General features: G+C 50.5%; 1 protein-coding gene across 1 annotated transcript; it reads left to right on the forward strand.

The window, feature by feature from the left end:
* Window positions 1-41: 41 nt before the first annotated feature.
* Window positions 42-24,331, forward strand: Cad (carbamoyl-phosphate synthetase 2, aspartate transcarbamylase, and dihydroorotase). Its single transcript, XM_070025230.1, has 44 exons — window positions 42-280; window positions 493-632; window positions 3,394-3,523; window positions 5,055-5,197; window positions 5,346-5,487; window positions 5,668-5,839; window positions 6,031-6,216; window positions 6,398-6,510; window positions 6,785-6,930; window positions 7,250-7,381; window positions 7,517-7,750; window positions 7,877-8,098; window positions 8,269-8,457; window positions 8,704-8,828; window positions 9,003-9,133; window positions 12,049-12,161; window positions 13,347-13,591; window positions 13,783-14,029; window positions 14,339-14,437; window positions 14,577-14,801; window positions 14,926-15,108; window positions 15,286-15,504; window positions 15,742-15,909; window positions 16,194-16,376; window positions 16,495-16,599; window positions 17,034-17,273; window positions 17,513-17,594; window positions 17,795-17,961; window positions 18,101-18,265; window positions 18,409-18,540; window positions 18,754-18,955; window positions 19,382-19,572; window positions 19,932-20,072; window positions 20,261-20,362; window positions 20,773-20,869; window positions 21,408-21,452; window positions 21,553-21,722; window positions 21,821-21,895; window positions 22,225-22,437; window positions 22,836-22,961; window positions 23,096-23,251; window positions 23,341-23,442; window positions 23,655-23,749; window positions 23,962-24,331. Exons 1-44 carry the CDS (start codon window positions 199-201, stop codon window positions 24,059-24,061), a joined length of 6,675 nt encoding a protein of 2,224 aa, XP_069881331.1. The 5' UTR covers window positions 42-198; the 3' UTR covers window positions 24,062-24,331.
* Window positions 24,332-25,833: the final 1,502 nt, after the last annotated feature.

Raw genomic sequence — 25,833 nt, forward strand, 5'->3', positions numbered from 1 at the left:
TGCCGGCTCCCCGCGCCGCCGCAGTCGCGCGGTCGCGGAGCGCGCTCGGGACTCTAGGCTGCTGAGCCCGCCTCCTCTCCAGCGCCCGGCGCCGCCAGCCACGTGGACCGACTCCGGCGCGCCGTACTCGACTGGTTCCAGCGGGGCTCGCCGCGCCTTCCGCATCTCGGTGCTCGCCCCAGCCACAGCTCCGTCCCCATGGCCGCGCTGGTGTTGGAGGACGGGTCGGTGCTGCGGGGCCGGCCCTTCGGGGCCGCTGTGTCGGCTTCTGGGGAAGTGGGTAAGCGAGCCCGGGCGGGCTGCCCACCTCATCGCACTTTTAAGACCCCTCTCCACCCATCCTCCCCTGCCCAGACCCCGCTTGCACGGCCCATCTCCCCGTGCGCGGTCGCTCCGGCCTCAGCGCCTTTGATCCCTCACACTGAGGCTGCCGCCTGGGGTGTACTCGGCAGGGTTCTGAGTGCCCCAGCCCAGCCCTGCCTCCTTCTACAGTGTTCCAGACCGGCATGGTCGGCTACCCCGAGGCCCTCACTGACCCTTCCTACAAAGCACAGATCCTAGTGCTGACATATCCGCTGATCGGTAACTACGGCATCCCCCCTGATGAAGTGGACGAATTCGGGCTCAGCAAGGTAGCCACACCCAGTGCTTTCTCTACATTCCTTTTCAAATCAGCAGCTAAGCGTAAGTGTAGTGACGACTCTGACACCCCGCTAGGCATCCTGGAGAGAGCGTTAGGTACTCACTGACTCAGACGACTGTAGTTTGGAGTCCCTTAGTACCTTGAGAAGCCCAATGCCGAGGCCACAGTGGAGTACCCTCATGGAGAAGGCATGGAGCAAAGAAAGGGCAAAGCAATTTGAGGGAACCGTGGTCCAAAGTGATTCAGAACCTGCGGTGGGCTTGGAGGGCCTTGAAGCCAAACCAGAGTCTGGGCTTTATTTATGAAGGATCTAGTGAAGGTTTGGTAGCATCTGTGTCATGTGAGCAAAGCAATACTTCAGGGTTACATAAATTAATGAGAAGGTGGCTGGAAAGGAGGGTCACATTCTTCTGGCTGACAGGTGCCAATTTACTTATAACCAATGACATTGGTTGTGGTCTTCTAGATTTTTTTACACTGCCTTATCTCATTTCCTGCTCTTTAGTGGTAGTTTTCCCTCTAGGTTAGAAAACTCAGTTCTTCCTGCAGTGAGTTTCTCCATCTTTCTGCGGAATTTGGAAGCTAAGTTATCCTGTGAGAGTTGAAGTAAAAAAAGCCCAAACATAGTAGTTAATAATAGACATGACCATAGCCCAGTTTCAGTGTTTTTCAAAAATTGCTTTGTTCTGGTATCCTGAGCAAGCCTGTAATTTTTTTCTGTCTTTATTTTGTGTGTGTGTGGGGGGGGGCGGGGAGGGTGGGCAGGGTGCGGCTGCCGCTGCAACTTAAACTCAAGGCTGGAGCTCTATTGCATGAGCCACACCTTTACTTCTGGCTTTTTGCTGGTAAATTGGTTTTTTATACAGTACCTGTTTGGGCTGGCTTTGATCTGCCTGGATCCTTAGATCTCAGCTTCCTGAGTAGTTAGGATTAATGGCATGAGTCATTGGTATTCAGCTTTAAGTCTATTATTATTCTTTTGTCCTCCCAGTCACTCTGACATTGGGAAAAGGGAATTCTGGATAAAGGACATACTAATCTATTTTTCCTGGAAAGCACCTTTATCATCAACTTTTCAGCATTCTGCTTTATAATTCAGTTATCTGGTGAGTTGGATTAACGTATCAGTCCTCAGCTTTGTCAGCTGATGTCACTGACAGAATTCACTTTGTAAAATTGCTAAATTAAGACCCTCGTAGGAGCAGACTAAGTGAGGCTTCGTAGAGCCACTAGTCCAACATTGGTGGTTCTGTAGCCCATTTGCTGTACATGTACTTGTGAATTACTTCACCTGCCCTGAGGAGGTTCTGACAAACTCCTTCAGATTCTTTTAGAGCAGTCTCGATATTCATCTTGACCATTGAACTGAATGTAACTTTTTTTTTCCTTGTGCCAAGTCTATGCAGCCAGGCTGGCCTCAAGTACCAGTATGTACTGCCTCAGCTTTAGTGCTGGGGTTACATACATGAACTGCCATGTCTGGGCTCTTTTTTCTTTTTTTCTTTTTTTAAACTGGTCCTGGGGCTTGAACTCAGGGCCTGTCCCTAAGCTTCTTTTGCTCAAGGCTAGCACTCTATCACTTGAACCACAGTGCTACTTCCAGCTTTTTTTAGTAGTTTATTGAAGATAACAGTCTCATAGTCTTTCTGCGTGGGCTGGCTGCAACCACGGTCTTCAGATCTCAGCTTCCTGAGTTGCTAGGATTGTAGATGTGAGTCACCAGTTTCTGGCATGCCCGAGCTTTTAATGTAATTTCAATATATTAATTGTATCACCATAAATTTCCTGCTTCAATTATTCAATTCCTGCTTAATTATTTGACTGTTGGGTAATAAGTTTGTTATCTTTTTTGTTTATTTTGGTCAGTCCTGGGTCTTGAACTCAGGGATTCTACTTTCACTGGACTTCTTCACTCATCGCTGGTGCTTTATCACTTGAGTCATGACTCCACTTCCAGCTTTTTGCTGGTTCATTGGAGAGAAAGAATTTCAGCCTTGGCTTTCCTGGGCTAACTCATGAGATCTTTAGATATTACACACTCCTGAAAAGGATTTTAGGCATGAGCCACTGGTGCCCAGCTGTTATCTTCTTAAAAATTACAATCCCAAAGAAAGCAGGAAAATAATACAATCACCATCTAGTACTGTATTCCAAAACTGTTTTGAGTCATGTTAGGCACCCTTTCTTTCTTACTGTTTTTTCACATGGAGTAATTAACATCTTGTTAATTATCTTTTTCATTTCTGGCTTCCTAAGTTAGAAACTAACATTGTGGAGACAGGGGCCTTATCTATTCTTGCTCAGTGCCTTTTTTCCAACATATATTACAGTGCTTGTGCCTAAGAACACTCAGTAAATGTTCACTGACACTATGTACCAGTGACTTTTCTCTTGAGGATTTCAGTTTTGTGACAGGTACAAATACATATTCATAATAAAATGTAAACAGAAGTGGAAATGAGATGTAGATGAGCTCTTAGAAAGAGACACAAAGAGATCCTCTTTTCTGAGAATGCAGAAAAGGGGATTCCTGATGTCAATTTTGGATTAAGGAAAGGAAAAGAAATGATCGTTTCCAGTTATCATTCAGGCCTGGACAGGGCACAGTTAGTAAAGGACCTACTTGCAGAAGTACATAGTGCTTGGTGTATTCATTGTGGCTGAGCAGAGAGTCCATGGCCAGACAATGGGAAAAGGCCTTGGGGAGATAGTTGGCCTTGGGCTTCTCACAATCTCTTCCTTCTCTCTAGTGGTTTGAATCCTCGGGGATCCATGTGGCAGGACTGGTGGTGGGAGAGTGCTGCCCCACACCCAGCCATTGGAGTGCCTCATGCACCTTGCATGAGTGGCTGCAGCAGCATGGTATCCCAGGCCTGCAAGGTATGCTAACAGACATCTAGGTGACCGACAGCACAGTGTTCGTAGGTGGAAAGCATTCAGAGGGTCTCTAAAATGTGTTGGAACCTGAGTCTAATTTGTGATAGGAAGTGTGAAATTGTGTTTGCTTGGCTTGTCTGCTCCTGGCTGACACTTACCAATTGATGATGATGTAGTTGTACAAAGGGGTTACAGGTCCATAATTCAGGTTATAAGTACAGTGCTTCTTGGTCAGTATCACCCCTTCTTTCATTCTCCTCCAATTTCTTCCTCACATCAAGTTACATAGTTCACTTTTTACATAGTATACATTGAGTATAATGACTACATAATAATTGGTAGTGGGGCTTGAACTCAGGGCCTCTTACTCAACTTTTTTTGCTTACAGCTGGTGTTCTACCACTTGAGTCACACCACCAATTCCTATTGTCATACTTTTTTATGTGTGTGTTCCTGTCCTAGGGTTTGAACTCAGGGCCTGAATGCTGTCCTGAGATTTTTTTTTGCTTAAAGCTAGGGTTCTGCCACTTGAACCACAGTTACACTTCTGGCTTTTTGATGTTTAAATGAAGACAAGAGTCTTATGGACTCTCCTTCTTAGGCTGGCTTCCAACAACAGTCCTATGATCTCAGCCTCCTGAGCAGTTAATAAGCCACCCGCACCAGGCCCATTATCATATTTTTTAAAAATAAATTCCTTAGCTGGGTGCAGGTAGCTTGTGGCTATAAATTCTAGCTACTCAAGATGCTGAGACCCAGAGGATCAAAGTTTGAAGCCAGCCTGGGCAGAAAGACCTCCCAGACTCCCAGACTCCATTCTCACTTAACTAGCAAAAAGCTGCACTGGAGGTATAGCTCAAGTGGTAGAGCTCCAGTGTGGTTTGGAGGAAAAAAAACAAGTGAGAGTATGCAGCTCTAAGGTCGAGTCCAGTACTGGTACACACACACTAAAACACACACACACACACACACACACACACACACACACACACACACACACACACACACACACACACACACACACACACACACACACAAAACAACATTAATTCATTATGTAAAAAATGAACTATGTAAAAAAAAATGAACTATGTAACTTGAAGGTTGTGACTGGAGTGGAGGAAATAGGGGAGAATAAAAGAAGGGGTGACATTGACCAAGAAGCATTGTATTTATAACCTAACTTATGGAATTGTAACCCCTTTGTATAACTACTTAAATTAAAAAAATCCTCATGTATAGGCAATGTTGAAAACTTCCTCAGCTTCTCGTTGTGTTATTTAGCATGTCTTTTTCACCCTTAAAATACTTAAAAAAAAAAATAGCTGGATTGATGTGGAGTGGTGGTTCAAATCAAATGTAATATTTTTGGCAATATGATGATAGCCCACGATTTCCGTGCCTGTAGAATAGCCTTGAGGCCCACAGGTCTCTGGAGCAAAGTGCCTCTGGCGCTGTAACTACTCTGGCAGTATAACCTCATTGACGACTGACTTGGTGGAGTGTGACCTATGAGGCTGTGCTGTCTTGGCAGGAGTGGATACCCGAGAACTGACTAAGAAGTTGAGAGAACAGGGGTCGCTGCTGGGGAAGCTGGTCCAGGATGGGACAGAGCCTTCAGCCCTTCCATTCTTGGACCCCAATGCTCAACCCTTGGTGCCAGAGGTCTCCATTAAGGTAAAGAAGGAGAGTAGAGTTTTGCAATCAATAGTGCAGTAGTTATTTTCTGCAGGCAACTAGGTAAAGACTTGGGGAAGAATTAGCACTTTGAAGGTGGGAGGTGGCATAGCTTATAGCTGCCAACTGTTAGCCCTTTATTCCGTAGACTCCACAGGTTTTCAATGCAGGGGGCACCCCTCGGATCCTTGCTTTGGACTGTGGCCTCAAGTATAATCAGATCCGGTGTCTGTGCCAACTTGGAGCTGAGGTCACTGTGGTACCCTGGGATCACACATTAAACAGCCAGGGTGAGTAGCAGGGACCTGCCTCAGACTAGCAGCCTGAGTGGAAGATTTGTCCCTTAGTCCAGTTGCTAAAAGTTGGTATGAGCTGCAGAAGAAAAGGTGGAAACCAGGGCTTCTGCTCATGGTCAGGGTTGCGGGTTTGTCTTTTATTGCTTTTGATGCCATCTTTTCTGCCCACTCCAGAGTATGATGGTCTCTTCCTAAGTAATGGTCCTGGTGATCCTGCATCCTATCCCAATGTGGTATCTGCTCTGAGCTGTGTCTTGTCTGAGCCTAATCCCCGGCCTGTCTTCGGGATCTGTCTGGGACACCAACTGTTAGCCTTGGCCATTGGGGCCAAGACTTACAAGATGAGGTGGGACTTGTGGGAGAAGTGGCCCCGCTTGGGACATGAGGGAAAAGTGAGTAGCTGAGTATAGTTGGAAGGTGTTACGTGGAAATGAGAGCAGGGCTGTTGAGGGCAGTGAAATCGAGTAGAGCTGGGTTTGGTGCAATAAAGTATGGGCCCCGAGAGCAGCCTATGATTCTGCATGCTTCCATCTCCAGATACGGAAACAGAGGCCATAACCAGCCCTGTTTGCTGGTAGGCTCAGGGCGCTGCTTTCTGACATCCCAGAACCATGGATTTGCTGTGGAAACAGACTCACTGCCAGCAGGCTGGGCACCTCTGTTCACCAATGCTAATGATGGCTCTAATGAAGGCATTGTACACAACAGCCTGCCCTTCTTCAGGTGAGCCTGGGCATGCTTTAGGGTGGCTTTGCTATCCCAGCACCTTGAAGATGGGAAACTAAGACACAGCAGTGAACCCAAGTTCATTCCATTAGGATAAACTCTGTGCTAGTCCCATCTCTGTGCTGCTGGTGGCATGCTAGTGACAAGAATGGGTTTTATCTTCCAATCTCTTCAACAGTGTCCAGTTTCACCCAGAGCACCGAGCCGGACCTTCAGATATGGAACTGCTTTTTGATATCTTTCTGGAAACTGTGAAAGAAGTTGCTGCTGGGAACCCTGGAGGCAAGACAGGTAAACCTTTGAGTAGACCTAAGAATGGGGCTGGCTGTAGGATGGGTCTGTCATAAGATGGACATGCCCTGGAAACTCCTGTGTTTGCGACATTAAGGGGAGAGTGAGAACAGAGTTTATACTGCTCATATTGACCGGTACTCCAGAGTCACGAGTTCTGGGTTCTTGTCCTTTCTGTGCCATTCATTACTTGCATGATTTTCTCTGGACAAATTCAGATGTCTCTGGAGTCCTACTCAGCTCTGACATTCCACACCGTTCTTTGCCTCCACAGTCCGAGAGCGGCTGACTGAGCGCCTCTGTCCCCCTGAGCTCCCCACCCCTGGCTCTGGGCTTCCACCACCACGAAAGGTTCTGATCCTAGGCTCTGGAGGGCTCTCCATTGGCCAAGCTGGAGAATTTGACTACTCAGGTTCTCAGGTTAGGCATTGCCTTTGTACCTTTCTGATGTGTGATATGTGACCTCTCTGCCTGCCCTGTGTGACCTCTTTCTCCCATTACCCTCCCTCCCCCCTCTCAAGCGGATGGTCTTGAGGAGGACTAAGGTGTGAACAAAACATTGATTGCAGGGAGAAAATGGAGTAGGGATTTGGGGATGTATAGATAGATAAGGAAATGAAAAGAGGAAGTCATTTATTAAGGACTGAGAACATAGAGAGAAGAGGGAGGAGGGATGCTGGCCTAAGACTGTGATCTTGCTTCCACACTAGAGGCTGATAAGCCATTCTTATTCTCTTAGGCAATTAAGGCCCTGAAAGAGGAGAACATCCAGACATTGCTGATCAACCCCAATATTGCCACAGTGCAGACCTCTCAGGGTCTTGCTGACAAGGTCTATTTCCTTCCTATAACAGCTCACTATGTAACGCAGGTATGACTTGGGTAAGGATGGACTGAAGTGGGGACTCTCCATGGACAGGGGATTTCAGTGGTTACTCTGGACTTTTAGTCTGCTCTGATCTACTTTACACCTAAGATCTTAATACTTATGACTCTTCTGCCTCAGGTGATACGTAATGAACGTCCAGATGGTGTGTTACTGACTTTTGGGGGCCAGACAGCCCTGAACTGTGGTGTAGAGTTAACCAAGGCTGGGGTGTTAGCTCGGTATGGGGTCCGCGTTTTGGGCACACCTGTGGAGACCATCGAACTCACTGAGGATCGACGTGCCTTTGCTGCCAGGATGGCGGAGATTGGAGAGCATGTGGCCCCCAGTGAGGCTGCAAATTCTCTTGAACAGGTTTGAGTGGTGGTTGGGTGGGAGTAGAATGGTGTCATTGTCTTTAGATCTTGTTTACTCTTGAGTCCAGCCACCCTCTGGGAAGCAGGAAATGACCTGTTGGTTTATGTCTTCTACTAACTGCAGGCCCAGGCAGCTGCTGAGCGACTAGGCTACCCTGTGCTGGTGCGGGCAGCCTTTGCCTTGGGTGGTCTAGGCTCTGGCTTTGCTTCCACCAAGGAGGAGCTCTCCGCTCTTGTGGCCCCTGCTTTTGCCCATACCAGCCAGGTGCTGATAGACAAGTCCTTGAAGGGCTGGAAGGAGATCGAGTATGAAGTGGTGAGAGACGCCTATGGCAACTGTGTCACGGTGAGTGCTTGGGGATGAGTGATTCTGGCAGTCTGGGCTTTTTAGAAGAGCAGAGACTGGGGTAGGAGCCCTTTGAGGATTCTGGGTCCCTCAGACCCAGTAGAACAAGACCTAGAGATGCAGCTCCTCTGACTTCCCTTGTCAGTGACCTCCATGATCTCCCTTCATAGGTATGTAATATGGAGAACTTAGACCCACTGGGCATCCACACTGGGGAATCCATAGTGGTGGCTCCAAGCCAGACACTGAATGACAGAGAGTACCAGCTCCTGCGCCGGACAGCCATCAAGGTGACCCAGCACCTGGGGATTGTTGGAGAGTGCAATGTACAGTATGCCTTGAACCCGGAGTCTGAGCAGGTAAGGGTGGAATGAATATTGCAGCTGTTGTCTCCTCTGCCTTCTGTAATCTTCAGGCCTCAAGAGGTCTTTGGGCTCTGCAGACCCTAAAGTGGAAGCCTGGTAAAGTGGGGCTTTGGGGAGGGCTGTTTTGCACTCCATTTCTATGGGAAGATCTTACTTTGTCTCCTTTCAAAATCTCTCCTAGACAGGAACATATAGGCCAGGTACCCAGTGACTCTCTTTCTCTGTTCTCCCTCTTTGCAGTATTACATCATTGAAGTGAATGCCAGGCTTTCTCGAAGCTCTGCTCTGGCGAGTAAGGCCACAGGCTATCCATTGGCCTATGTGGCCGCCAAGCTAGCTTTGGGCATTCCCCTGCCTGAGCTCAGGTACAAGTTGGGAGAATCTAGTGTTAAAGGGGTGGGAAACGGAATAAAAAATGTGTGGGACTGGGACTGGGAAAGGACATGGATCTGGATTTGTGGGGTTCCAGAGAGCTCTCTGAAAGCTTACCCTTGTATGCGTCTCCCTCCCTGTCCTGGCACTGCCACTCTGGCCCCCAGGAACTCTGTTACTGGAGGAACAGCAGCCTTTGAACCCAGCCTGGACTACTGTGTGGTAAAGATTCCTCGCTGGGACCTCAGCAAGTTCCTGCGTGTCAGTACCAAGATTGGGAGCTGCATGAAGAGTGTTGGTGAGCGACATATCCCAAGTTACCCCACAGGATCCCACTAGGCCCCATAGTCTAGAAAAGTCAAAGCTTCCTGGTGTAGCCTGAAAGTTCCCTGGCTCCTTTATTAGTAGTGGCTTATAGAAACAAGGTTTTTCAGAGCTAATAGGGACATGTCACCTAATGTAGTCCTCTTTATGAGGACTGGGGCAAAGTCATCTGGAAATCTGTGCTGAAATACCATATCAAGAATGAGGTGCAAACATCAGACTATCTCAGCTCTTCTTCCTCTTCCCCTTCCTCTCCTCCTCCTTCTCCTTCTCCTTCTCCTCCTTCTCCTCCTCCTTCTCCTTCTCCTTTTTTTTTGCCGTTCCTGGGGCTTGAACTCAGGGCCTAGCCTCCTCTTCCTCTCCTCCTTCTCCCCCTCCTCCTCCTCCCTCTCCTCTTCCTTCTCCTCCTTCTCCTCCTCCTCCTCCTTCTCCTTCTCCTTCTTCTTTTTTTGCCATTCCTGGGGCTTGAACTCAGGGCCTAGCCTCTGTTCCTGAGCCTCTTTGTGCTCAAGGCTAGCACTCTACTACTTGAGAGCCACAGCAACATTTCTAGCTCTTTGTGAGTAGTTTATTGGAGATAAGACTTTTCTGCCCTGGCTGGCTTTGAACTACAATCCTCAGATCTTAGCCTCTTCAGTAGCTAGGGTTACAGGCATAGCCATTAGTGCCCAGCTTCATCTCTCTTATTTAACAAAATAATAAGTAACCTAAGGTGCCCACAGTAGGAAGTGACTTGTCTGAGGCACACAAACCAGTAGTGTGCTGAGCCAGGAACTGAACACTGGACCTGGCTCCTAGCCGTACGCTCTTTGGTCAATATGTGATCTATGAGATGAGTTGGATGAGCCACCTACAGCCTCATTGTGAGATTTTTCAGTGCCAGTAACATTGATTCATTGTTTAAATATTTAAATTTCAGAGGAATAATTATTGTTGTTTTCCTCTGAACCTCTCTAAACCCAAGTTGGCTTGGTGGCAGCCATTTCTTTGTCTAATGACTCCTCTGGCACTTTGTGCCTCGGTCACTAAATGAAATAATTTTTTTAATGCAGTGTTAAAATCAGTGCAGCATGTCAGCAATGTTTATTTTAATGGGAACCTTGTCAGTAGACGTGAGGGGTGTAGTAGCCCTCTACTATGCAGTGGTGGTGCAGGTTGGAATTAAGTTGACACCCTTTTTTGTGGTATCCCTTACTTGCTTTAGACTGTCTTCTAAAGCAAAAGTGCTGCCAGCTTAGTAGATGGGAGCAGTTTTCTTGATGCTCTTAATCTCTGTTTGGAGCAGTGGTGGTCTTTGAACAAGTAAGTTTGAGCTCAGTTATTATTTCTGAATTTTTCGAAATCCTCAAGACTGCCAAGTTGTTCCTTCTGGAGATGAATTTCTGTTATATGAAAATTATAATAAACATGGGAATGAGGCCATAATTAAATTATGGCTAAAAGAAGTGGATTGAAAATAGGTCAATCAAAAGCTTGTTTCCTTGCTGAGGCATTTAGATGTTTTACATCTATTCAAGTATTCTTAGAACATGATGTTCTTTGATAGCTTTTTATAACTTGCTTCCGTTGCATAAAATACATGAGCCGGGCATGATGGCACATACCTGTAACCCCAGGCCTGAAAAGACTGAGACAGGATGATCATGAGTTTGAAGTCAGCTTGAGCTACATAGTTTGACACTGTATCCAAAAGAAGAAAAAATAATCCTAGAGGAAAGAGTTGGGTGGTTGTTGTTTTTGTTGTTTTTCTGTGCTAGTCTTGGGGCCTAGTACTTCTTCCTTGCTCATGGCTTGTACTGTATTACTTGAGCCAAGCCTCCAGTTTGGCTTTTTATGGTTGATTGAGAAGGAGTCTCACAGGTTTTCTTGCCCTGGCTGGCTTTGAACCACACAGTACTTCAGGTCTTAGCCTCCTGAATACCTAAGATCATAGGCATGAGTCACTGACACTCAGCTGAGAAAAGGTTTAGCCAAAGACAAATGATCACCCATAATCTTTGTTATTCAGAATTGGATTAAATTGGCTTCAAATGATTGTTAAAAATGTGGGGCTGAGAAGATGGCTCAGTGGTAGAGTGCTTGCCTTGCATGCATGAGGCCCTGGCTTCCATTCCTCAGCACCACATAAGCAAAAAGAAAAAAAAAAAGCTGGAAGTGGCCCTGTGGCTCAAGTGGTAAGAGCACTAGCCTTGAGCTGAAGAGCTGAGGGACAGTGCCCAGGCCCAGAGTTCAGGCCCCACAACCGTACTCCCCCCCCCCCCGCCCCCAAAAAATGTATTAGTGCCAGGTGCCGGTCACTCACACTTATAATTTTAGCTACTCAAGAGATCGAGATCTGAGGATGGTTCAAAGCTAGCTGGGCAAAAAAAAAAAAAAAAAAAAAAAAAAAAAAAAATCTGTGAGACTCCTACTTTCAATTAAATCCAAAATCCAGAAGTGGTGCTGTGCTCGAGTGGTAGAGCACTGCATTAAGCAGAAAAGTGCCCAGGCCCAGGACTGGCACCCTCCAAAAAATGTATTTGGTTCTGGATGAATTCAAAGATAGTAGGATTATTTTCTTCTTAAAAGATGAAACAGATTCCAGATGGTGTCATCATGGTCTGAATAAAGCAAGCCAAGTAACTGGATAGCCATCAGTATTTGGAGCCATGTGATAAACTTAACAAGTCCCAGTATCCACACATCCATTTTAGACACATTAATTTTTCATATCCACTCAGCACACTCTCGTGAAAATGGGAGAAGGGGTATAGATCTGAGATTTTTAAATCACAAAATGCCATGAAGCTCATCACCATAGGGCTTGCCTTGAAACCTTCCTGGAAGCTTGTATACACGTGGCTGGGCAGTGCCTCTCTCTCCCTCCCTCCATCTATCCTGTTCCTCCAGGTGAAGTCATGGGCATCGGACGTTCATTTGAGGAGGCCTTCCAGAAGGCCCTGCGCATGGTGGATGAGAACTGTGTGGGCTTTGATCACACAGTGAAGCCAGTCAGCGATGTGGTAAGCAGCACCCCTTCCAGCGGCGCCCCTAACATGAACCCTACTGCTCTGTGCCCTAGACTGTGAGCTTGTTGACAAACTAGCAGCCGTCATCATTGGACATTTGCTTTGTTTTCATTTTACTAAAATTATTTTTCTTTATTGGGCTTTGTATCACTAAAGATTGTTAGGCAAGTGCTCTGTCATTTGAGCTACACCTTAAACCCTTACTTTACTAAGCATTTTGAGGTATCATCTCATTTACCAATATTAGACTTGGATTTTTTTTCTTTTTTTTTTCTTCCTTTTTTTTTTTTTTTTTTGTTGGTCATGGGGCTTGAACTCTGGGCCTGGGTGCTGTCCCACATCTCTTCAGCTCAAGACTAGCCCTCTACTATTTGAGCCACAGCACCACTTCCAGTTCTGGTGGTTAATTGGAGATAAGAGTCTCATGACCTTTCCTGCCTCGGCTGGCTTTGAACTGCAATCCTCATATCTCAGCCTCCTGAGTAGCTAGCTGGGTATGAGCCACCAGCGCCTGGCCCTTGGATTTTTTTTTTTTTTTTGTGGTATGTGTGTCTGTATGTCTGTTGGTCCTCGGGTTTGAACTCACAGCCTAGGCTCTGTCCTTGAGCTTCCTTTTGCTTAAGTCTAGCAGTTTGCCACTTGAGGCACAGCTCTACTTTCCAGCTGTTAGTGTAGATAAGAGTCTCACAGACTTTCCTGCCTGGACTGGTTCTGAACTGCAATCCACAGATCTTAGCCTCCTGAGTAACTAAGAATATAAGCATGAGCTACCAGCACTCAGCTTAGACTTGTTTTTACAGGTGAGGAGACCAAGCACTAGATAGATTATACAAGTTGTTGGCAACCTACAGCCAGTGAGAGGCAGTTGAAGTTTGTATCCATGTTTGTAGTTAGGAGTTTGAGCAGCAATATATGGTTTTTCTTGCCTGACACAATGTCACAGTCAACTCCTGTACATCTAGAGGTGCTCATATGACTATACAGTTTTATCTGTGTGTATTATCTATCTACCTATTGGATGGGGATATTTCCCTAGCTGGTCTCACTTGTAGCCTCAAGTGATCCCACTTCAGCCTCTTAAGTACTAGGATTACACCTGCTGGCTGGGACTATTTTTGCTTCACTTTTGGACCTCTCCTACCTCCCCACAGCCCTGTCCATCTGCACTCTCCCTTTTAGGAGTTGGAGACACCAACAGATAAAAGGATCTTTGTGGTGGCTGCCGCTCTGCGTGCTGGTTACTCGATCGAGCGCCTTTATGAGCTCACTCGCATTGACTGCTGGTTCCTGCACCGAATGAAATGCATTGTGGCTCACGCCCAGCTGCTGGAACAACACCGAGGACAGCCTCTGCCCCCTGACCTGCTGTACCAGGCCAAGTGCCTTGGCTTCTCAGACAAGCAGATTGCCCTGGCAGTTCTGAGGTCAGAGATGGCGGTGAGGGCCTCGGGCCAAGAAGTGTGGGGCTGGGAGCTTTTGTGCCCAGAAAGGCCATTAGTGGGGAGCTTGGAAAGTTCTAGGTTTCATCCCCAAGATATAACTCCTGAGATCTCACCCCTCTGCTGTCCTCACCCTACTACAAGGGCCTCTGTCTCTGACCTTTCTTCTCCTTTAGCACAGAGCTGGCTGTTCGCAAGCAACGGCAGGAACTGGGAATCTGCCCAGCAGTGAAGCAGATCGACACAGTCGCAGCTGAGTGGCCTGCCCAGACAAATTACCTGTACCTGACGTATAGGGGCAATACACATGACCTCACCTTCCAAACGCCGCATGTCTTGGTTCTTGGCTCTGGTGTCTACCGTATCGGCTCCAGTGTTGAGTTTGATTGGTGTGCTGTAGGCTGCATCCAGCAGTTGCGAAAGGTCTGAGAGTCCATCTTTCCCATCAGTTTCTCTGGTATTGTGTTCTGCTCTAGCAATTGCCTATCCTCTTGGCTCTCCTGTTAGTAACCAGATTTTGCCAGAACTCTGGGCCTTTCTTGGGCCCCACACAGTGTCTGAGTCTCCTCCCCAGCACTTTGCCTACATTCCCCCAAGGCTGTAAGCTAGCTGTGAGCTCTAAGCTAGCTGTTCCATAGGAAACTGAGGTGGCTGCACTCTGCAGTGGGGACTTGGGCTTTGTTTCTTGTGTCCTTCCTCCCTCCTATGCTACTGCATTCTTCTCCATGACAGATGGGGTATAAGACCATCATGGTGAACTATAACCCAGAGACGGTCAGTACTGACTACGACATGTGTGACCGACTCTACTTTGATGAGATCTCTTTTGAGGTGAGAAAGATGGGCCTGCCAGTACCTGGGTGGCAGTCTTGGTGATCCAAGATTCTCTGGCACTTGGGGATGAGGGAAACAATGAGCAGGAAGAAGGTTCAGCTCCCTGACCCCTTTTGTTGCCACCCTGTACTAAAAGGTGGTGATGGACATCTATGAGCTGGAGAACCCTGAAGGCGTGATCCTGTCCATGGGTGGGCAGCTGCCCAATAATATGGCCATGGCTTTGCATCGGCAACAGTGCCGGGTGCTGGGCACCTCCCCTGAAGCCATTGACTCGGCTGAGAACAGATTCAAGTTCTCCCGGCTCCTCGACACCATTGGTATCAGCCAGCCTCAGTGGAGGGAGCTCAGTGACCTAGAGGTAGGCTGGGGCCCACGGGGGGGGGGGGGGGGGGGGGGGAAGGGAGGGGGGGAGGATGTGCTGGGAAGCCAGGTGATGTCTGAGTGAGTGTGACCAACCCTGCTAAGCTCCCTGCCTCCCTTAGTCTGCTCGCCAGTTCTGCAAGACTGTGGGGTACCCCTGTGTGGTGCGCCCCTCCTACGTGCTGAGTGGTGCTGCTATGAATGTAGCCTACACTGATGGAGACCTGGAGCGCTTCCTGAGTAGTGCAGCTGCTGTCTCCAAGGAACACCCTGTGGTCATCTCCAAGTTCATCCAGGAGGCCAAGGTGAAAAGCCTCCTGCATCTGGAGACTTTCCGGGTCCCTACAGAATCATCAGCTCATTGGGCTGGGAAAGATGGGTTGTGTTGATGCTTTTGTGTAAAAGAAGATTCTTAGGGGAAGGGCAGGTGGGAGGAGAACATGTCTCTTACCCTGCATCACACTGCCTGTGTCCCCCGCTAGGAGATTGACGTGGATGCAGTGGCATGTGATGGTGTGGTGGCAGCCATTGCCATCTCTGAGCATGTGGAGAATGCAGGTGTGCATTCAGGAGATGCCACCTTGGTGACCCCACCACAAGACATTACCCCTAAAACTCTGGAACGGATCAAAGCCATTGTGCATGCTGTAGGCCAGGAGCTCCAGGTCATGGGACCCTTCAATCTACAGCTCATAGCCAAGGTAAAAAAGAAAACATGGAAAACCCTTGTAGTGTCTTCTGCGCTTGTCTGTATGGGCAGCAAATCTGGGAGGACTAGGTCTGGAGCCTGCAGTATTGTCAGGGCTGTGCCAGCCAGTCACCCAGGTTGATTACTAACAGAATGGATTCTGGGGATAGGAGCCAACCAAGGTCAATAGGGCAGCATGAGCAGGCCCAGGGTGCTACCCAAAGACTGACCTGGTGCTTCTCTGCCCCAGGATGACCAGCTGAAGGTTATTGAATGCAATGTGCGTGTGTCCCGCTCCTTCCCCTTCGTCTCCAAGACACTAGGTGTTGACCTAGTAGCCTTGGCCACACGAGTCATCATGGGGGAGAAGGTGGAACCGGTGGGACTAATGACTGGCTCTGGAGTCGTCGGGGTAAAGGTAAGAAGGACTAGAACCCTTGGACTTAGCAGACGGAGAGAAAAGGCCCAGTCAGTAGTTATACACATGCTGAGCAAGGGATTTCCAGTTGTGAGATAGAGGTAGTCTTCAGTCTTTAGAAGCTCAGAAATAATGGGGCAAGAGAAATCAGTCCCAAGATAGCTTTGTCGTACAGCAGTCTGTTAAACCTACATGACCAATTGTGCAAAGAATTTAAAGACAGGAACTGCCGCACCCAAAAGAGGGTAACAGTGACACAGGACACTGCACTCTTCTTCCCTCAGGTGCCTCAGTTTTCCTTTTCCCGCTTGGCGGGTGCCGATGTGGTGCTAGGTGTGGAGATGACCAGTACTGGGGAGGTGGCTGGCTTTGGGGAGAGCCGTTGTGAGGCCTACCTCAAAGCCATGCTAAGTACTGGCTTTAAGATTCCCAAGAAGAACATCCTGCTGACCATCGGCAGTTATAAGGTACCAGAATGTGGGGGGGAGGGGCACTCGAGAAGTTAGGGGCTGCAAGCCCTCGGCTGCCAGGACTTAACCTGGGAGTGGAAGGCACCCTCTTCATGTTTCTTCTGCTTGGTTTCAGAACAAAAGTGAGCTGCTCCCCACAGTACGGCTGCTGGAGAGCCTGGGCTACAGCCTCTACGCCAGTCTGGGCACAGCTGACTTCTACACTGAGCATGGCGTCAAGGTGCACCTCCTACGGCCAACTGTCTGCTCTCCTCAGGCCTCAGAGCGTCTTTCCCTGTTCCTCCTTTCTGTGATGTGCGAGTAACGTGTGTTCTGTGTACACATGCAGTAGAAGATGCATGAGCACTTAAGAGAAGTCCCCACAGTCCTGTACTGGTGTTTTCCCCTCCCCAAATCTTCTCTGTATGTGCACACACGTGAGCTCACTTTGCTTGTAGCCCTTGGTAACCTGTCTTCCTCCACAACTTTCCTGTTAAGATACCTTTCCTGTTAAGAAGTTCAGCCTTGCCAGTAGCAATGGAGGCAACCCCTGGTCCCCACCTCATTTGTTCTCAGTCTTGTCATGAAGTCCTAGGCTAGCTCCTCTCCCTTTAGGCTGGCTTTCCTAACCCCTGCCAATCTCAATTTGGCCATGACCTTGGCTTTGGGCTGTAGGTAACAGCTGTGGACTGGCACTTTGAAGAAGCTGTGGATGGTGAGTGCCCACCACAGCGAAGCATCTTGGAGCAACTGGCTGAGAATCACTTTGAGCTAGTGATTAACCTGTCCATGCGTGGGGCTGGGGGCCGGCGTCTCTCTTCCTTCGTCACCAAGGGCTATCGTACTCGGCGCCTGGCTGCTGACTTCTCTGTGCCACTCATCATCGATATCAAGTGCACAAAACTCTTTGTGGAGGTAACAGAGGCCTGGGTACTGGTAGAGATACTGTGGCTCTCATGGTGTGTGCATGTGTGTGCGTGCGTGCATGTGTGTGCGTGCGTGCATGTGTGCACATTTATAATGTCATTGTGAAACAGACATGCTTTGGCCTCAAGGGAACAGGTGGGCAGGGAGGGAGAGGAGCCTGGTCCCTACCTACAACTCCCAGCATCGCCTCCTTGGAAACTAATGCTGACCATATTCTCCACTTACAGGCTCTGGGCCAGATCGGATCAGCCCCTCCTTTGAAGGTGCATGTAGATTGCATGACCTCACAGAAACTTGTGCGACTCCCTGGTAAGTGAATCCCTTGGGAATTTGATAGCAGCTGACATAGCAGTGTGGCTCGATCATACCAAGAAGGCCGTGGACGCTGTCTCACTTTGGGCACCTTCATTCCTCAGTCCATGGTTCCTTGACAGAGGGGCTTCAATTATCCCTGTGTCCTTCCTGTTTCTGAATGTCTCTCTATTCTTGCTGTCCCTATGTTCTCCCAGGATTGATTGACGTTCATGTGCACCTTCGGGAACCAGGTGGGACACACAAGGAGGACTTTGCCTCAGGCACTGCTGCTGCCCTGGCTGGGGGTGTCACCATGGTTTGTGCCATGCCTAATACCCGGCCCCCCATCATCGATGCCCCTTCTCTGGCTCTTGCCCAGAAGGTGAGCCTTTGCACCCCTGCCTCCCTCAGTCCTTTTCCCTCTGCCCTTGTTTGGGCCCAGGCCTCTGGCGCAAGGCCTACACCAGCGTGTGAGTGAGTATGACTGCCAGTGAGCCTTACTTCATGTGTATTCTCCCCAGCTGGCAGAGGCTGGTGCTCGCTGTGACTATGCCCTCTTCCTTGGGGCCTCATCTGAAAATGCTGGCACCCTGGGTGCTGTGGCTGGGTCTGCAGCAGGGCTGAAGCTCTATCTCAACGAGACCTTCTCTGAGCTGCAGCTGGACAGTGTGGCCCAGTGGATGGAGGTAAGGAGTATGCCTGCGGGAGAAGGCTATCTCCTAGCATGCAGGGCTTGCCAGCACCAAGGATTCTGGGGTGCTCTCAGAGAAGACTGACAAGCACAGACTCTAAGGCTCCGCACACTCTCATCAGTTCTCTCTGCCCCTAGCACTTTGAGACATGGCCATCCCACCTCCCCATCGTGGTCCATGCAGAGAAACAGACCATCGCTGCCATCCTCATGGTGGCTCAGCTGACTCAGCGCTCAGTACACATATGCCACGTGGCTCGGAAAGAGGAGGTGAGAATGCACCAGGGGTTCTGGTGCCCCTGTCACTCTCCCAGTAATGACAGAGGTCATGAGAGGCCTTTGGGGCAGGAGAGGGTGAGAGGGCCTCAAGCCAGCACCCGTGGCACATTTGGCCCCTCGTGCTCCATGAAGGGATGCTGGCCCCGGGGACTTTGTAGAACAGGGCATGTAGCAGCCTCCTGGATCTCCCTGCACTCTCCCCAGATCCTGCTGATCAAAGCTGCAAAGGCACAAGGGCTGCCTGTGACCTGTGAGGTGGCACCTCACCACCTGTTCCTGAGCCAGGATGACCTGGAGCGCCTTGGACCTGGAAAGGGGGACGTCCGGCCTAAGCTTGGCTCTCGCCAGGATGTGGAAGCCCTCTGGGAAAATATGGATGTCATTGACTGCTTTGCCACAGACCATGGTGAGAGGGCTCGGTGTTTTCCTCTTCTGCTCTGCCAGGCTCATGCCCTAGCTCAAGCTGTGGGGCAGCCCTGGAGAGAAAATGGGCTGGTTTGTTTGATAACAAGATAGAGGACAGAATAAAAACATTTAACATAATGTAAAAAAGAAAAGAAAATGGGCTGGGCTGAGGCAGTCTTGATCTGTGTAGGAGCGCAGCATTTATTCAGCACTACATCTCAGACAGATGATTGCAAGTGGGCTGAGGTGTGCAGAGAAGGCAGCTGCCCCACTTCCTAGTGTCCAGCTCTCAGAAAAAAATGAGATTGGGCTTAGAATGAAGAGGTCACTGATGTGTAGTTTGGGGGCATGTGACCCTTTCTGTCCCCTCTCCTAGAGGTGGAAGCGACTAGTCCCACCCCCAGGGTAATGACTGTCTTTCTCCCAGCTCCCCACACCCTGGAAGAGAAATGCGGGGCCCAGCCTCCTCCCGGCTTCCCAGGGCTAGAGACCATGCTACCCCTGCTGCTGACGGCCGTGAGTGAGGGCCGGCTCAGTCTGGATGATGTGCTGCAGCGACTGCACCATGCTCCTCGGCGGATTTTCCACCTGCCCCCACAGGAGGACACCTATGTGGAGGTGGGGACAGAGGCCAGGAGTTGGAAAGGGGGTGTTCAGCATCATTGGAACTGTTTCTTTTTTCTTTTTTGGTCAGTTGGGGGCTTGAACTCTGGGCTTGGGCACTGTCCCTGTGCTCTTCAGCTCAAAGGCGAGTTCGCTCTACCGCTTGAGCTGCAGCGCCACTTCCGCTTTTCTAGTAGTTTACTGGAGATAAGAGTCTCACGGACTTTCCTCCCCTCCCCGGCCTGGCTTTGAACCATGATCTTCAGATCTCAGCCTCCGGAGTAGCTAGGATTAAAGGCGTGAGCCACCGGTGCCGGGCATTGGGACTGTTTCTGTGTGACCTTTCCTTCCACAACTCACGATCCTTTGCACAGGTGGATCTGGAGCATGAGTGGACAATCCCCAGCCACATGCCCTTCTCCAAGGCCCACTGGACACCATTCGAGGGGCAGAAGGTGAAGGGCACCGTCCGCCGTGTGGTCTTACGAGGGGAAGTTGCCTATATCGACGGGCAGGTATGTGTGGGGACCCTGCCTAGTCTCAGCGGTGACTTCTGCACCATTTTCCTTTTCTTTCCAATGACACCCACATTCTCACTCCACCCACCCTGTACTTCAGGAAGTATGATTTTGCCTTTCTTTAGAAGCCCGGGTTAGGGTGTTGTCTTTCCTCTCATGGCCCTGACTCCACCTTCTGTTTGCAGGTGCTGGTGCCCCCAGGCTATGGACAAGATGTACGGAAGTGGCCCCAGGGTGCTGTTCCCCAGCCCCCACCTTCAGTCCCTGCCACCAGTGAGATAACCACGGTAACCACACTTTGGGCCCACACACGTCTGCGCTAGGCCTGGGTGAGGCGGGCCTGGGCAGTATGCCCTAAGGCAGAACTTACAACTCCACATTTCCATTGGTGCTTCAGTGGGGGTGGAAAACCGTACACCACCTGCAGAACAGAGTGAACTCTTAGTTTAAGAGGCTGCCTTGGATCAGTGTTCATCCAGCCCAGGTTTTGTCAGGGGCCTGTTACTGGGTTAGCACACACAGAGGCCAGTGTGTCTGCTGCCTGCTGCCAACATGTTGAGAGGATGGAGCAGAGAGGAGGTGATGGAGGGGAGAGGGGGGTCTCCAGGTTACAAGGACTACTTGGTTCTTCCTGAGGAAATGAATGTGTGCTAGAGTGTTAGGTCAGTCACTTTTCAACATGCTGTCACCTTTGCAGACGCCTGAGAGGCCACGCCGGGCCATTCCAGGTCTTTCTGATGGCCGTTTCCACCTGCCACCCCGAATCCACCGAGCCTCTGACCCCGGTCTGCCAGGTAGGACGGCTTCGTGTGGCACAGGAGGTCGAGTCCCTCTGTTCTGGAGGGAGAGATGCTCTTCCAGCATGTGCCTCTGTCTGCTTACCCTGTCCTGTCCATCCCTTTGACCTTGTTTAATCCACTGTACCCTACTTTTTGTCACATGTGAGGTACACCTCCCACAGTGTCTTCTCACAGGCATTCTTTTGTTGTGGGCAGCTATGTTTCTTCGCCCAGGAGTTGGGATCTCATGGGGCAGCCGAGCAAGGGGTAAATCCTAGTTGCTGGTTGGTGTGAGCCTGGCTGTTCTCTGCCTCAGATCCCTGTGATAGCTGGGAAGCACTGGTAGGGCCTGCTGCTGCTACAGCCCAGCCTATGGGGAGTCCAGTGTCCCTCCCCAGCGCCTCTGCACCCCTCCCTGCCCTCCCCCTAACCTGCTGTAGTGACTGGTGTGAGGTGGTTAACAAGCACCGTGATCCAGAGTCCCCAGGAAAATGGGGTCCTCTACCCCTTAGCAACATGTTAACATCTGTCTTGCTGCCCACCCTATTTGCAGCTGAAGAGCCAAAGGAGAAGACCTCTTGGAAGGCAGCGGAGACAGGTGAGTTTGTCCTGACCCACGCTCACCGAGGGGCCCTGTGCAGTGCGGCCTGGGTGGAGGAGTCTCTGACCCATCACTTCTGCCCCATCTCTCGCTGCAGAGTTGACGGGAACCCCTGAGAACACCTGCCACCCCCCACCACCAGTCCCCAGACAGGCATCGCCACAGAACCTGGCAGCCCCCGGCCTGCTGCACCCCCAGACCTCACCCTTGTTGCATTCATTAGTGGGCCAACACATCCTGTCTGTCAAGCAGTTTACGAAGGATCAGGTAGGTATCTGGGGGACAGAACGGGGTTTGTTCCCCAGAGCACTGAGGATTCTGAGCCTGGGGCCAGAACCTCAGTGCCTTCCCTGCTGGCTTCTTAGATGTCTCATCTGTTCAATGTGGCGCACACACTGCGGATGATGGTGCAGAAAGAGCGGAGCCTCGACATCCTCAAGGTCAGGGCTGTGGCCTGAGTGCCATGGGTCCCTCGGGTGTCCAACGCTGTACTATCTATGGTTCAGCCCTCTTCTCTGAAATGTCCTGCTCTCTAGGTCTTCCCCCATGCTTTCCCACCTTGCAGTGGTATTGGTCTGGGGCCTGGGCACCAGATTCAGCCCTCCCTGGAATCATGTGGCCTGAGAAGGGTAGACAGCTATAGGTTTTCACCTCTGATAGGGGATGGAGAAGGGCCCTTTGAGCAGCCCCTGTAAGAGGGGAGACGGGTGTTCTGTGCGCTCCCCAGAGCAAATACGCTCATGTACCTTTCACCTTGTCCTTTCTCCAGGGTAAGGTCATGGCCTCCATGTTCTATGAAGTGAGCACGCGGACCAGCAGCTCCTTTGCTGCGGCCATGGCCCGGCTCGGGGGTGCTGTGCTTAGCTTCTCTGAAGCCACATCCTCTGTCCAGAAGGGCGAATCCCTGATTGACTCAGTGCAGACCATGAGCTGTTACGCTGACGTCGTCGTGCTCCGGCACCCCCAGCCTGGAGCAGTGGAGGTGAGGGCAGCCTGCATACTGACATGAGGCTGATGGGTCTGGACAGGTCCCTTCTGCTGGTGCAACCATCTTACATCTTAGTTGGTAATCCTAGCTACTCAGGACACTGAGATCTAGTGATTGTGGTTTGAAGTCAGCCTGGATAGAAAAATCCCCAAAACTCTCATCTCAAATTAACTAGCAGAGAGCTAGAAGTGGAGATGTGGCTCATGGTAGAGCACCATCCTTGAGTGAAAGGGCAGAATGTAATGGTGAGTTTAAGCCCCAGTGCACGCACGCACGCACGCGCATGGACACAGAGTTGGGCCAGGTGGGTGAGAGGACCCAGGAGTAGTGGCGGTGAAGTTGGAAGTTGCTGCAAGAAGTAGCATCCTCCATCTTTCTTCCTGTTGTCACAGCTGGCGGCCAAGCACTGCCGGAGGCCAGTGATCAATGCTGGGGACGGGGTTGGTGAGCACCCCACGCAGGCCCTGCTGGACATCTTCACCATCCGGGAAGAGCTGGGCACCGTTAATGGCATGACGGTGAGAGTGGTGGAGATCAGAGCCCTGCCGGGAAAGGACTGGAGAGGGTGTTAGTCCCACCCGGAGCCCAAGACATTGAGATGGTGGCATAGGCACTCAGTCTGAGTCCCTCTCGTGATTGGGTTCTCCTATAGATCACTATGGTGGGTGACCTGAAGCATGGACGCACTGTACACTCCCTGGCCTGCCTGCTCACTCAGTACCGTGTCAGCCTGCGCTATGTGGCACCTCCCAGCCTACGCATGCCACCAAGTGTATGGGCTTTTGTGGCCTCCCGTGGTACCAAGCAGGTGAGACATAAGGGCCCAGTCTGACCTGGGGGCCGTGGTTTGGGAGGGGAGGCCGCCCTGACCATGACCCGGGCTTTGCTCTCCCGCAGGAGGAGTTTGAAAACATCGAGGAGGCGCTGCCAGACACCGACGTGCTCTATATGACTCGAATTCAGAAGGAGCGCTTTGGGTCCACCCAGGAATACGAGGCTGTGAGTGCCTGGCTGGGGGAAGAGAGCAGTGTTAGCACTGTAGGCATCCACAGGAGAGGGCGGGAAGGCTGGGCACATGCCAGGGCTGAGCTGTCAAGTCCCAGGCCCCTCAGCTGCCAAAATTACCTGTGGGCAGGAATGGGGGATGAGATGGTGTCCTCTGCAGCCACCCCTCCTCTGAAGCACTAATCGGGACCCCATCTGCCTTGCAGTGTTTTGGTCAGTTCATCCTCACACCCCACATCATGACCCGGGCCAAGAAAAAGATGGTGGTGATGCACCCGATGCCCCGAGTCAACGAGATAAGGTAATGCCTCCTTCCAATTGGAGGCTGCCCTGAGGCTGCCTGTGGGAGGAGCCTAGTGTTGGGACTGGCGAAATGGTTTCTTCTCGTGCTCCAAGATGGCTTTCTGGAGGCAGAGCCTAAGCTCAGGGTCACACTGGTGGGAGAAATATGAAGGTTTGGTGTGAGGGGTAGAGGAGGCAAACTGCAAGGTAACGTATCTGCTTCTCCTGCAGTGTGGAAGTGGACTCCGACCCCCGAGCGGCCTACTTCCGCCAGGCCGAGAACGGCATGTACATCCGCATGGCTCTGTTAGCCACCGTGCTGGGCCGTTAATAGGCTCTGGCTTCCTCAGCCTCTTCAGGCCCAGCTGTTGGGCAAGGAATCCCAGTGCCCCCCACGGGGGCAGCTCACTTAGCAGACACTCCGTGCGTCTACAAAGCTCACCAATACAGATGTGCACACAAGGACCACGCTCCAGGCTCTGGACTGGAGCATTCTGGAATGGGGCGGCGTATAGCCTCAGATAGGGCCCCCCTCTTAATTCTTGCACCTCAGATCTGTACAGTTCCTTTTTTACGGCCAATAAATAGCCAAGCAGCCTCAGTTCCTGCTTCCTCGTAAGTCCTGAGGGCCTTAGGAGAGGCAGGTGAGGGAGCCTCACGGGCCTGGCTCTTGCTTTGCCTCCCCCAGGGTTTGGCACATGCTCTTCTGTTGTGCTGTCCCAGTCAACCAGAGCTCGCCTAGGGACTGATGCTTATCCACTTCACCCTTGGTTAAGTTGTACTGCGAGTCCTGATTGGTGGCTTTGCCTTCTTCCCACATCCAGGGCAGAGCAGCACTGGGGCCATGGGAAAAGAAAGGTAGCAGGGGGCCAGACTAAGGCTCCGCCAGGCCTTCACTCTCCCTCCTGCTTCCATCGCTGCACATGCAGCCAGCTCATCCTGCTGTCCCTGCACAGAGGGGTGCCTGGTTGCACAGAGGGGTCCCTGGCTGCACAGAGGGGTGCCTGGCGTGGAGATCCTGAGGTATATATAGGCTCAGGTAGAGTTCCTCTGGTATCCAGGGAATGACATCCTGTGGAGTGCTTTTCAATCCATGGTCTTCAGGAGCCTTAAAGTCGGCTCTCTTACTGTTTGTGTCCAAAGTTTGAACTGAGAGGCCTTGAACTCGCTTGGCTTGCTAAGCTGGCACTCTGCCACTTACACCATACCTCCATCCTGCTGTGTGCTAGGCATTTTGGAAATGACGTCTCCAAGATTAAACTGTCTTGACTGGCCTTGAGATGAAATCCTCCAGGCCAGCCTGCTAAGTAGCTAGCGTTATAGGCGTAAGCCAACAACACCTAGCAGAAATCTGCTTTCTCCCAAAAAAAAAATTTTTTTTTTTTTTGTTTGTTTTTTTGGGTCTGGTCATGGGGCCTGAACTCTGGGGGCCTGGGCACTGTCCCTCAGCTCTTCAGCTCAAGGCTAGCGCTCTACCACTGGAGCCACAGCGCCACTTCCGGCTTTTTTCTTTTTGCTTATGTGGTGCTGAGGAATCGAACCCAGGGCCTCAGGCATGCAAGGCAAGCACTCTACCACTGAACCACCTTCCCAGCCCTCTCCCAAAAGATTTGACTTTGACACATTCAACACAAATACCACATGCAGTAAGAGTACAGGGAAATAAGATAATTCTTACCCTGATTTTTGAAATAGGTTTACTATGTAGTCAAGATTCACAATCAGCCTCATGCGTACTGGGATTATAGGTATGACCTAGTTTTTTGCTTTTTGTCGGTCATGAGGCTTGAACTCGGCCTACGCGCTTGAACTCGGCCTACGTGCTGTCCCTCAGCTCTTCAGCTCAAGGTGAGTACTTTACCACTTGAGCCACAGCACCACTTCCAGTTTTCTAGTGGCTTACTGGAGATAAAAGTCTCACGGACTTTCCTGCCTGGGCTGGCTTTGAACTGCAATCCTCAGATCTCAGCCTCCTGAGTAGTTAGGATTACAGGTGTGCTCATACCAGCACTCAGCTTGCCCTTTTTTTTTTTTTGGTTGGTTGTGGGGCTTGTATTCTGGGCTTGGGCGCTATCCCTCAGCTCTTCAGCTCAAGGTGAACGC

The sequence above is a fragment of the Dipodomys merriami genome, unplaced genomic scaffold, assembly GCF_024711535.1.
Source record: "Dipodomys merriami isolate MVZ:Mamm:240054 unplaced genomic scaffold, mDipMer1.0.p SCAF_17, whole genome shotgun sequence".
NCBI classification, from domain to species: Eukaryota; Metazoa; Chordata; class Mammalia; order Rodentia; family Heteromyidae; genus Dipodomys; species Dipodomys merriami.

Excerpts from the sequence above, each read along its gene's own strand:
- Cad (XM_070025230.1), top strand. The coding sequence starts at position 199 with ATGGCCGCGCTGGTGTTGGAGGACGGGTCGGTGCTGCGGGGCCGGCCC. Across the intron at positions 22,438-22,835 it reads CCCAGCCTGGAGCAGTGGAG|CTGGCGGCCAAGCACTGCCG; the intron begins GTGAGGGCAGCC and ends CTGTTGTCACAG. Across the intron at positions 22,962-23,095 it reads GCACCGTTAATGGCATGACG|ATCACTATGGTGGGTGACCT; the intron begins GTGAGAGTGGTG and ends GTTCTCCTATAG.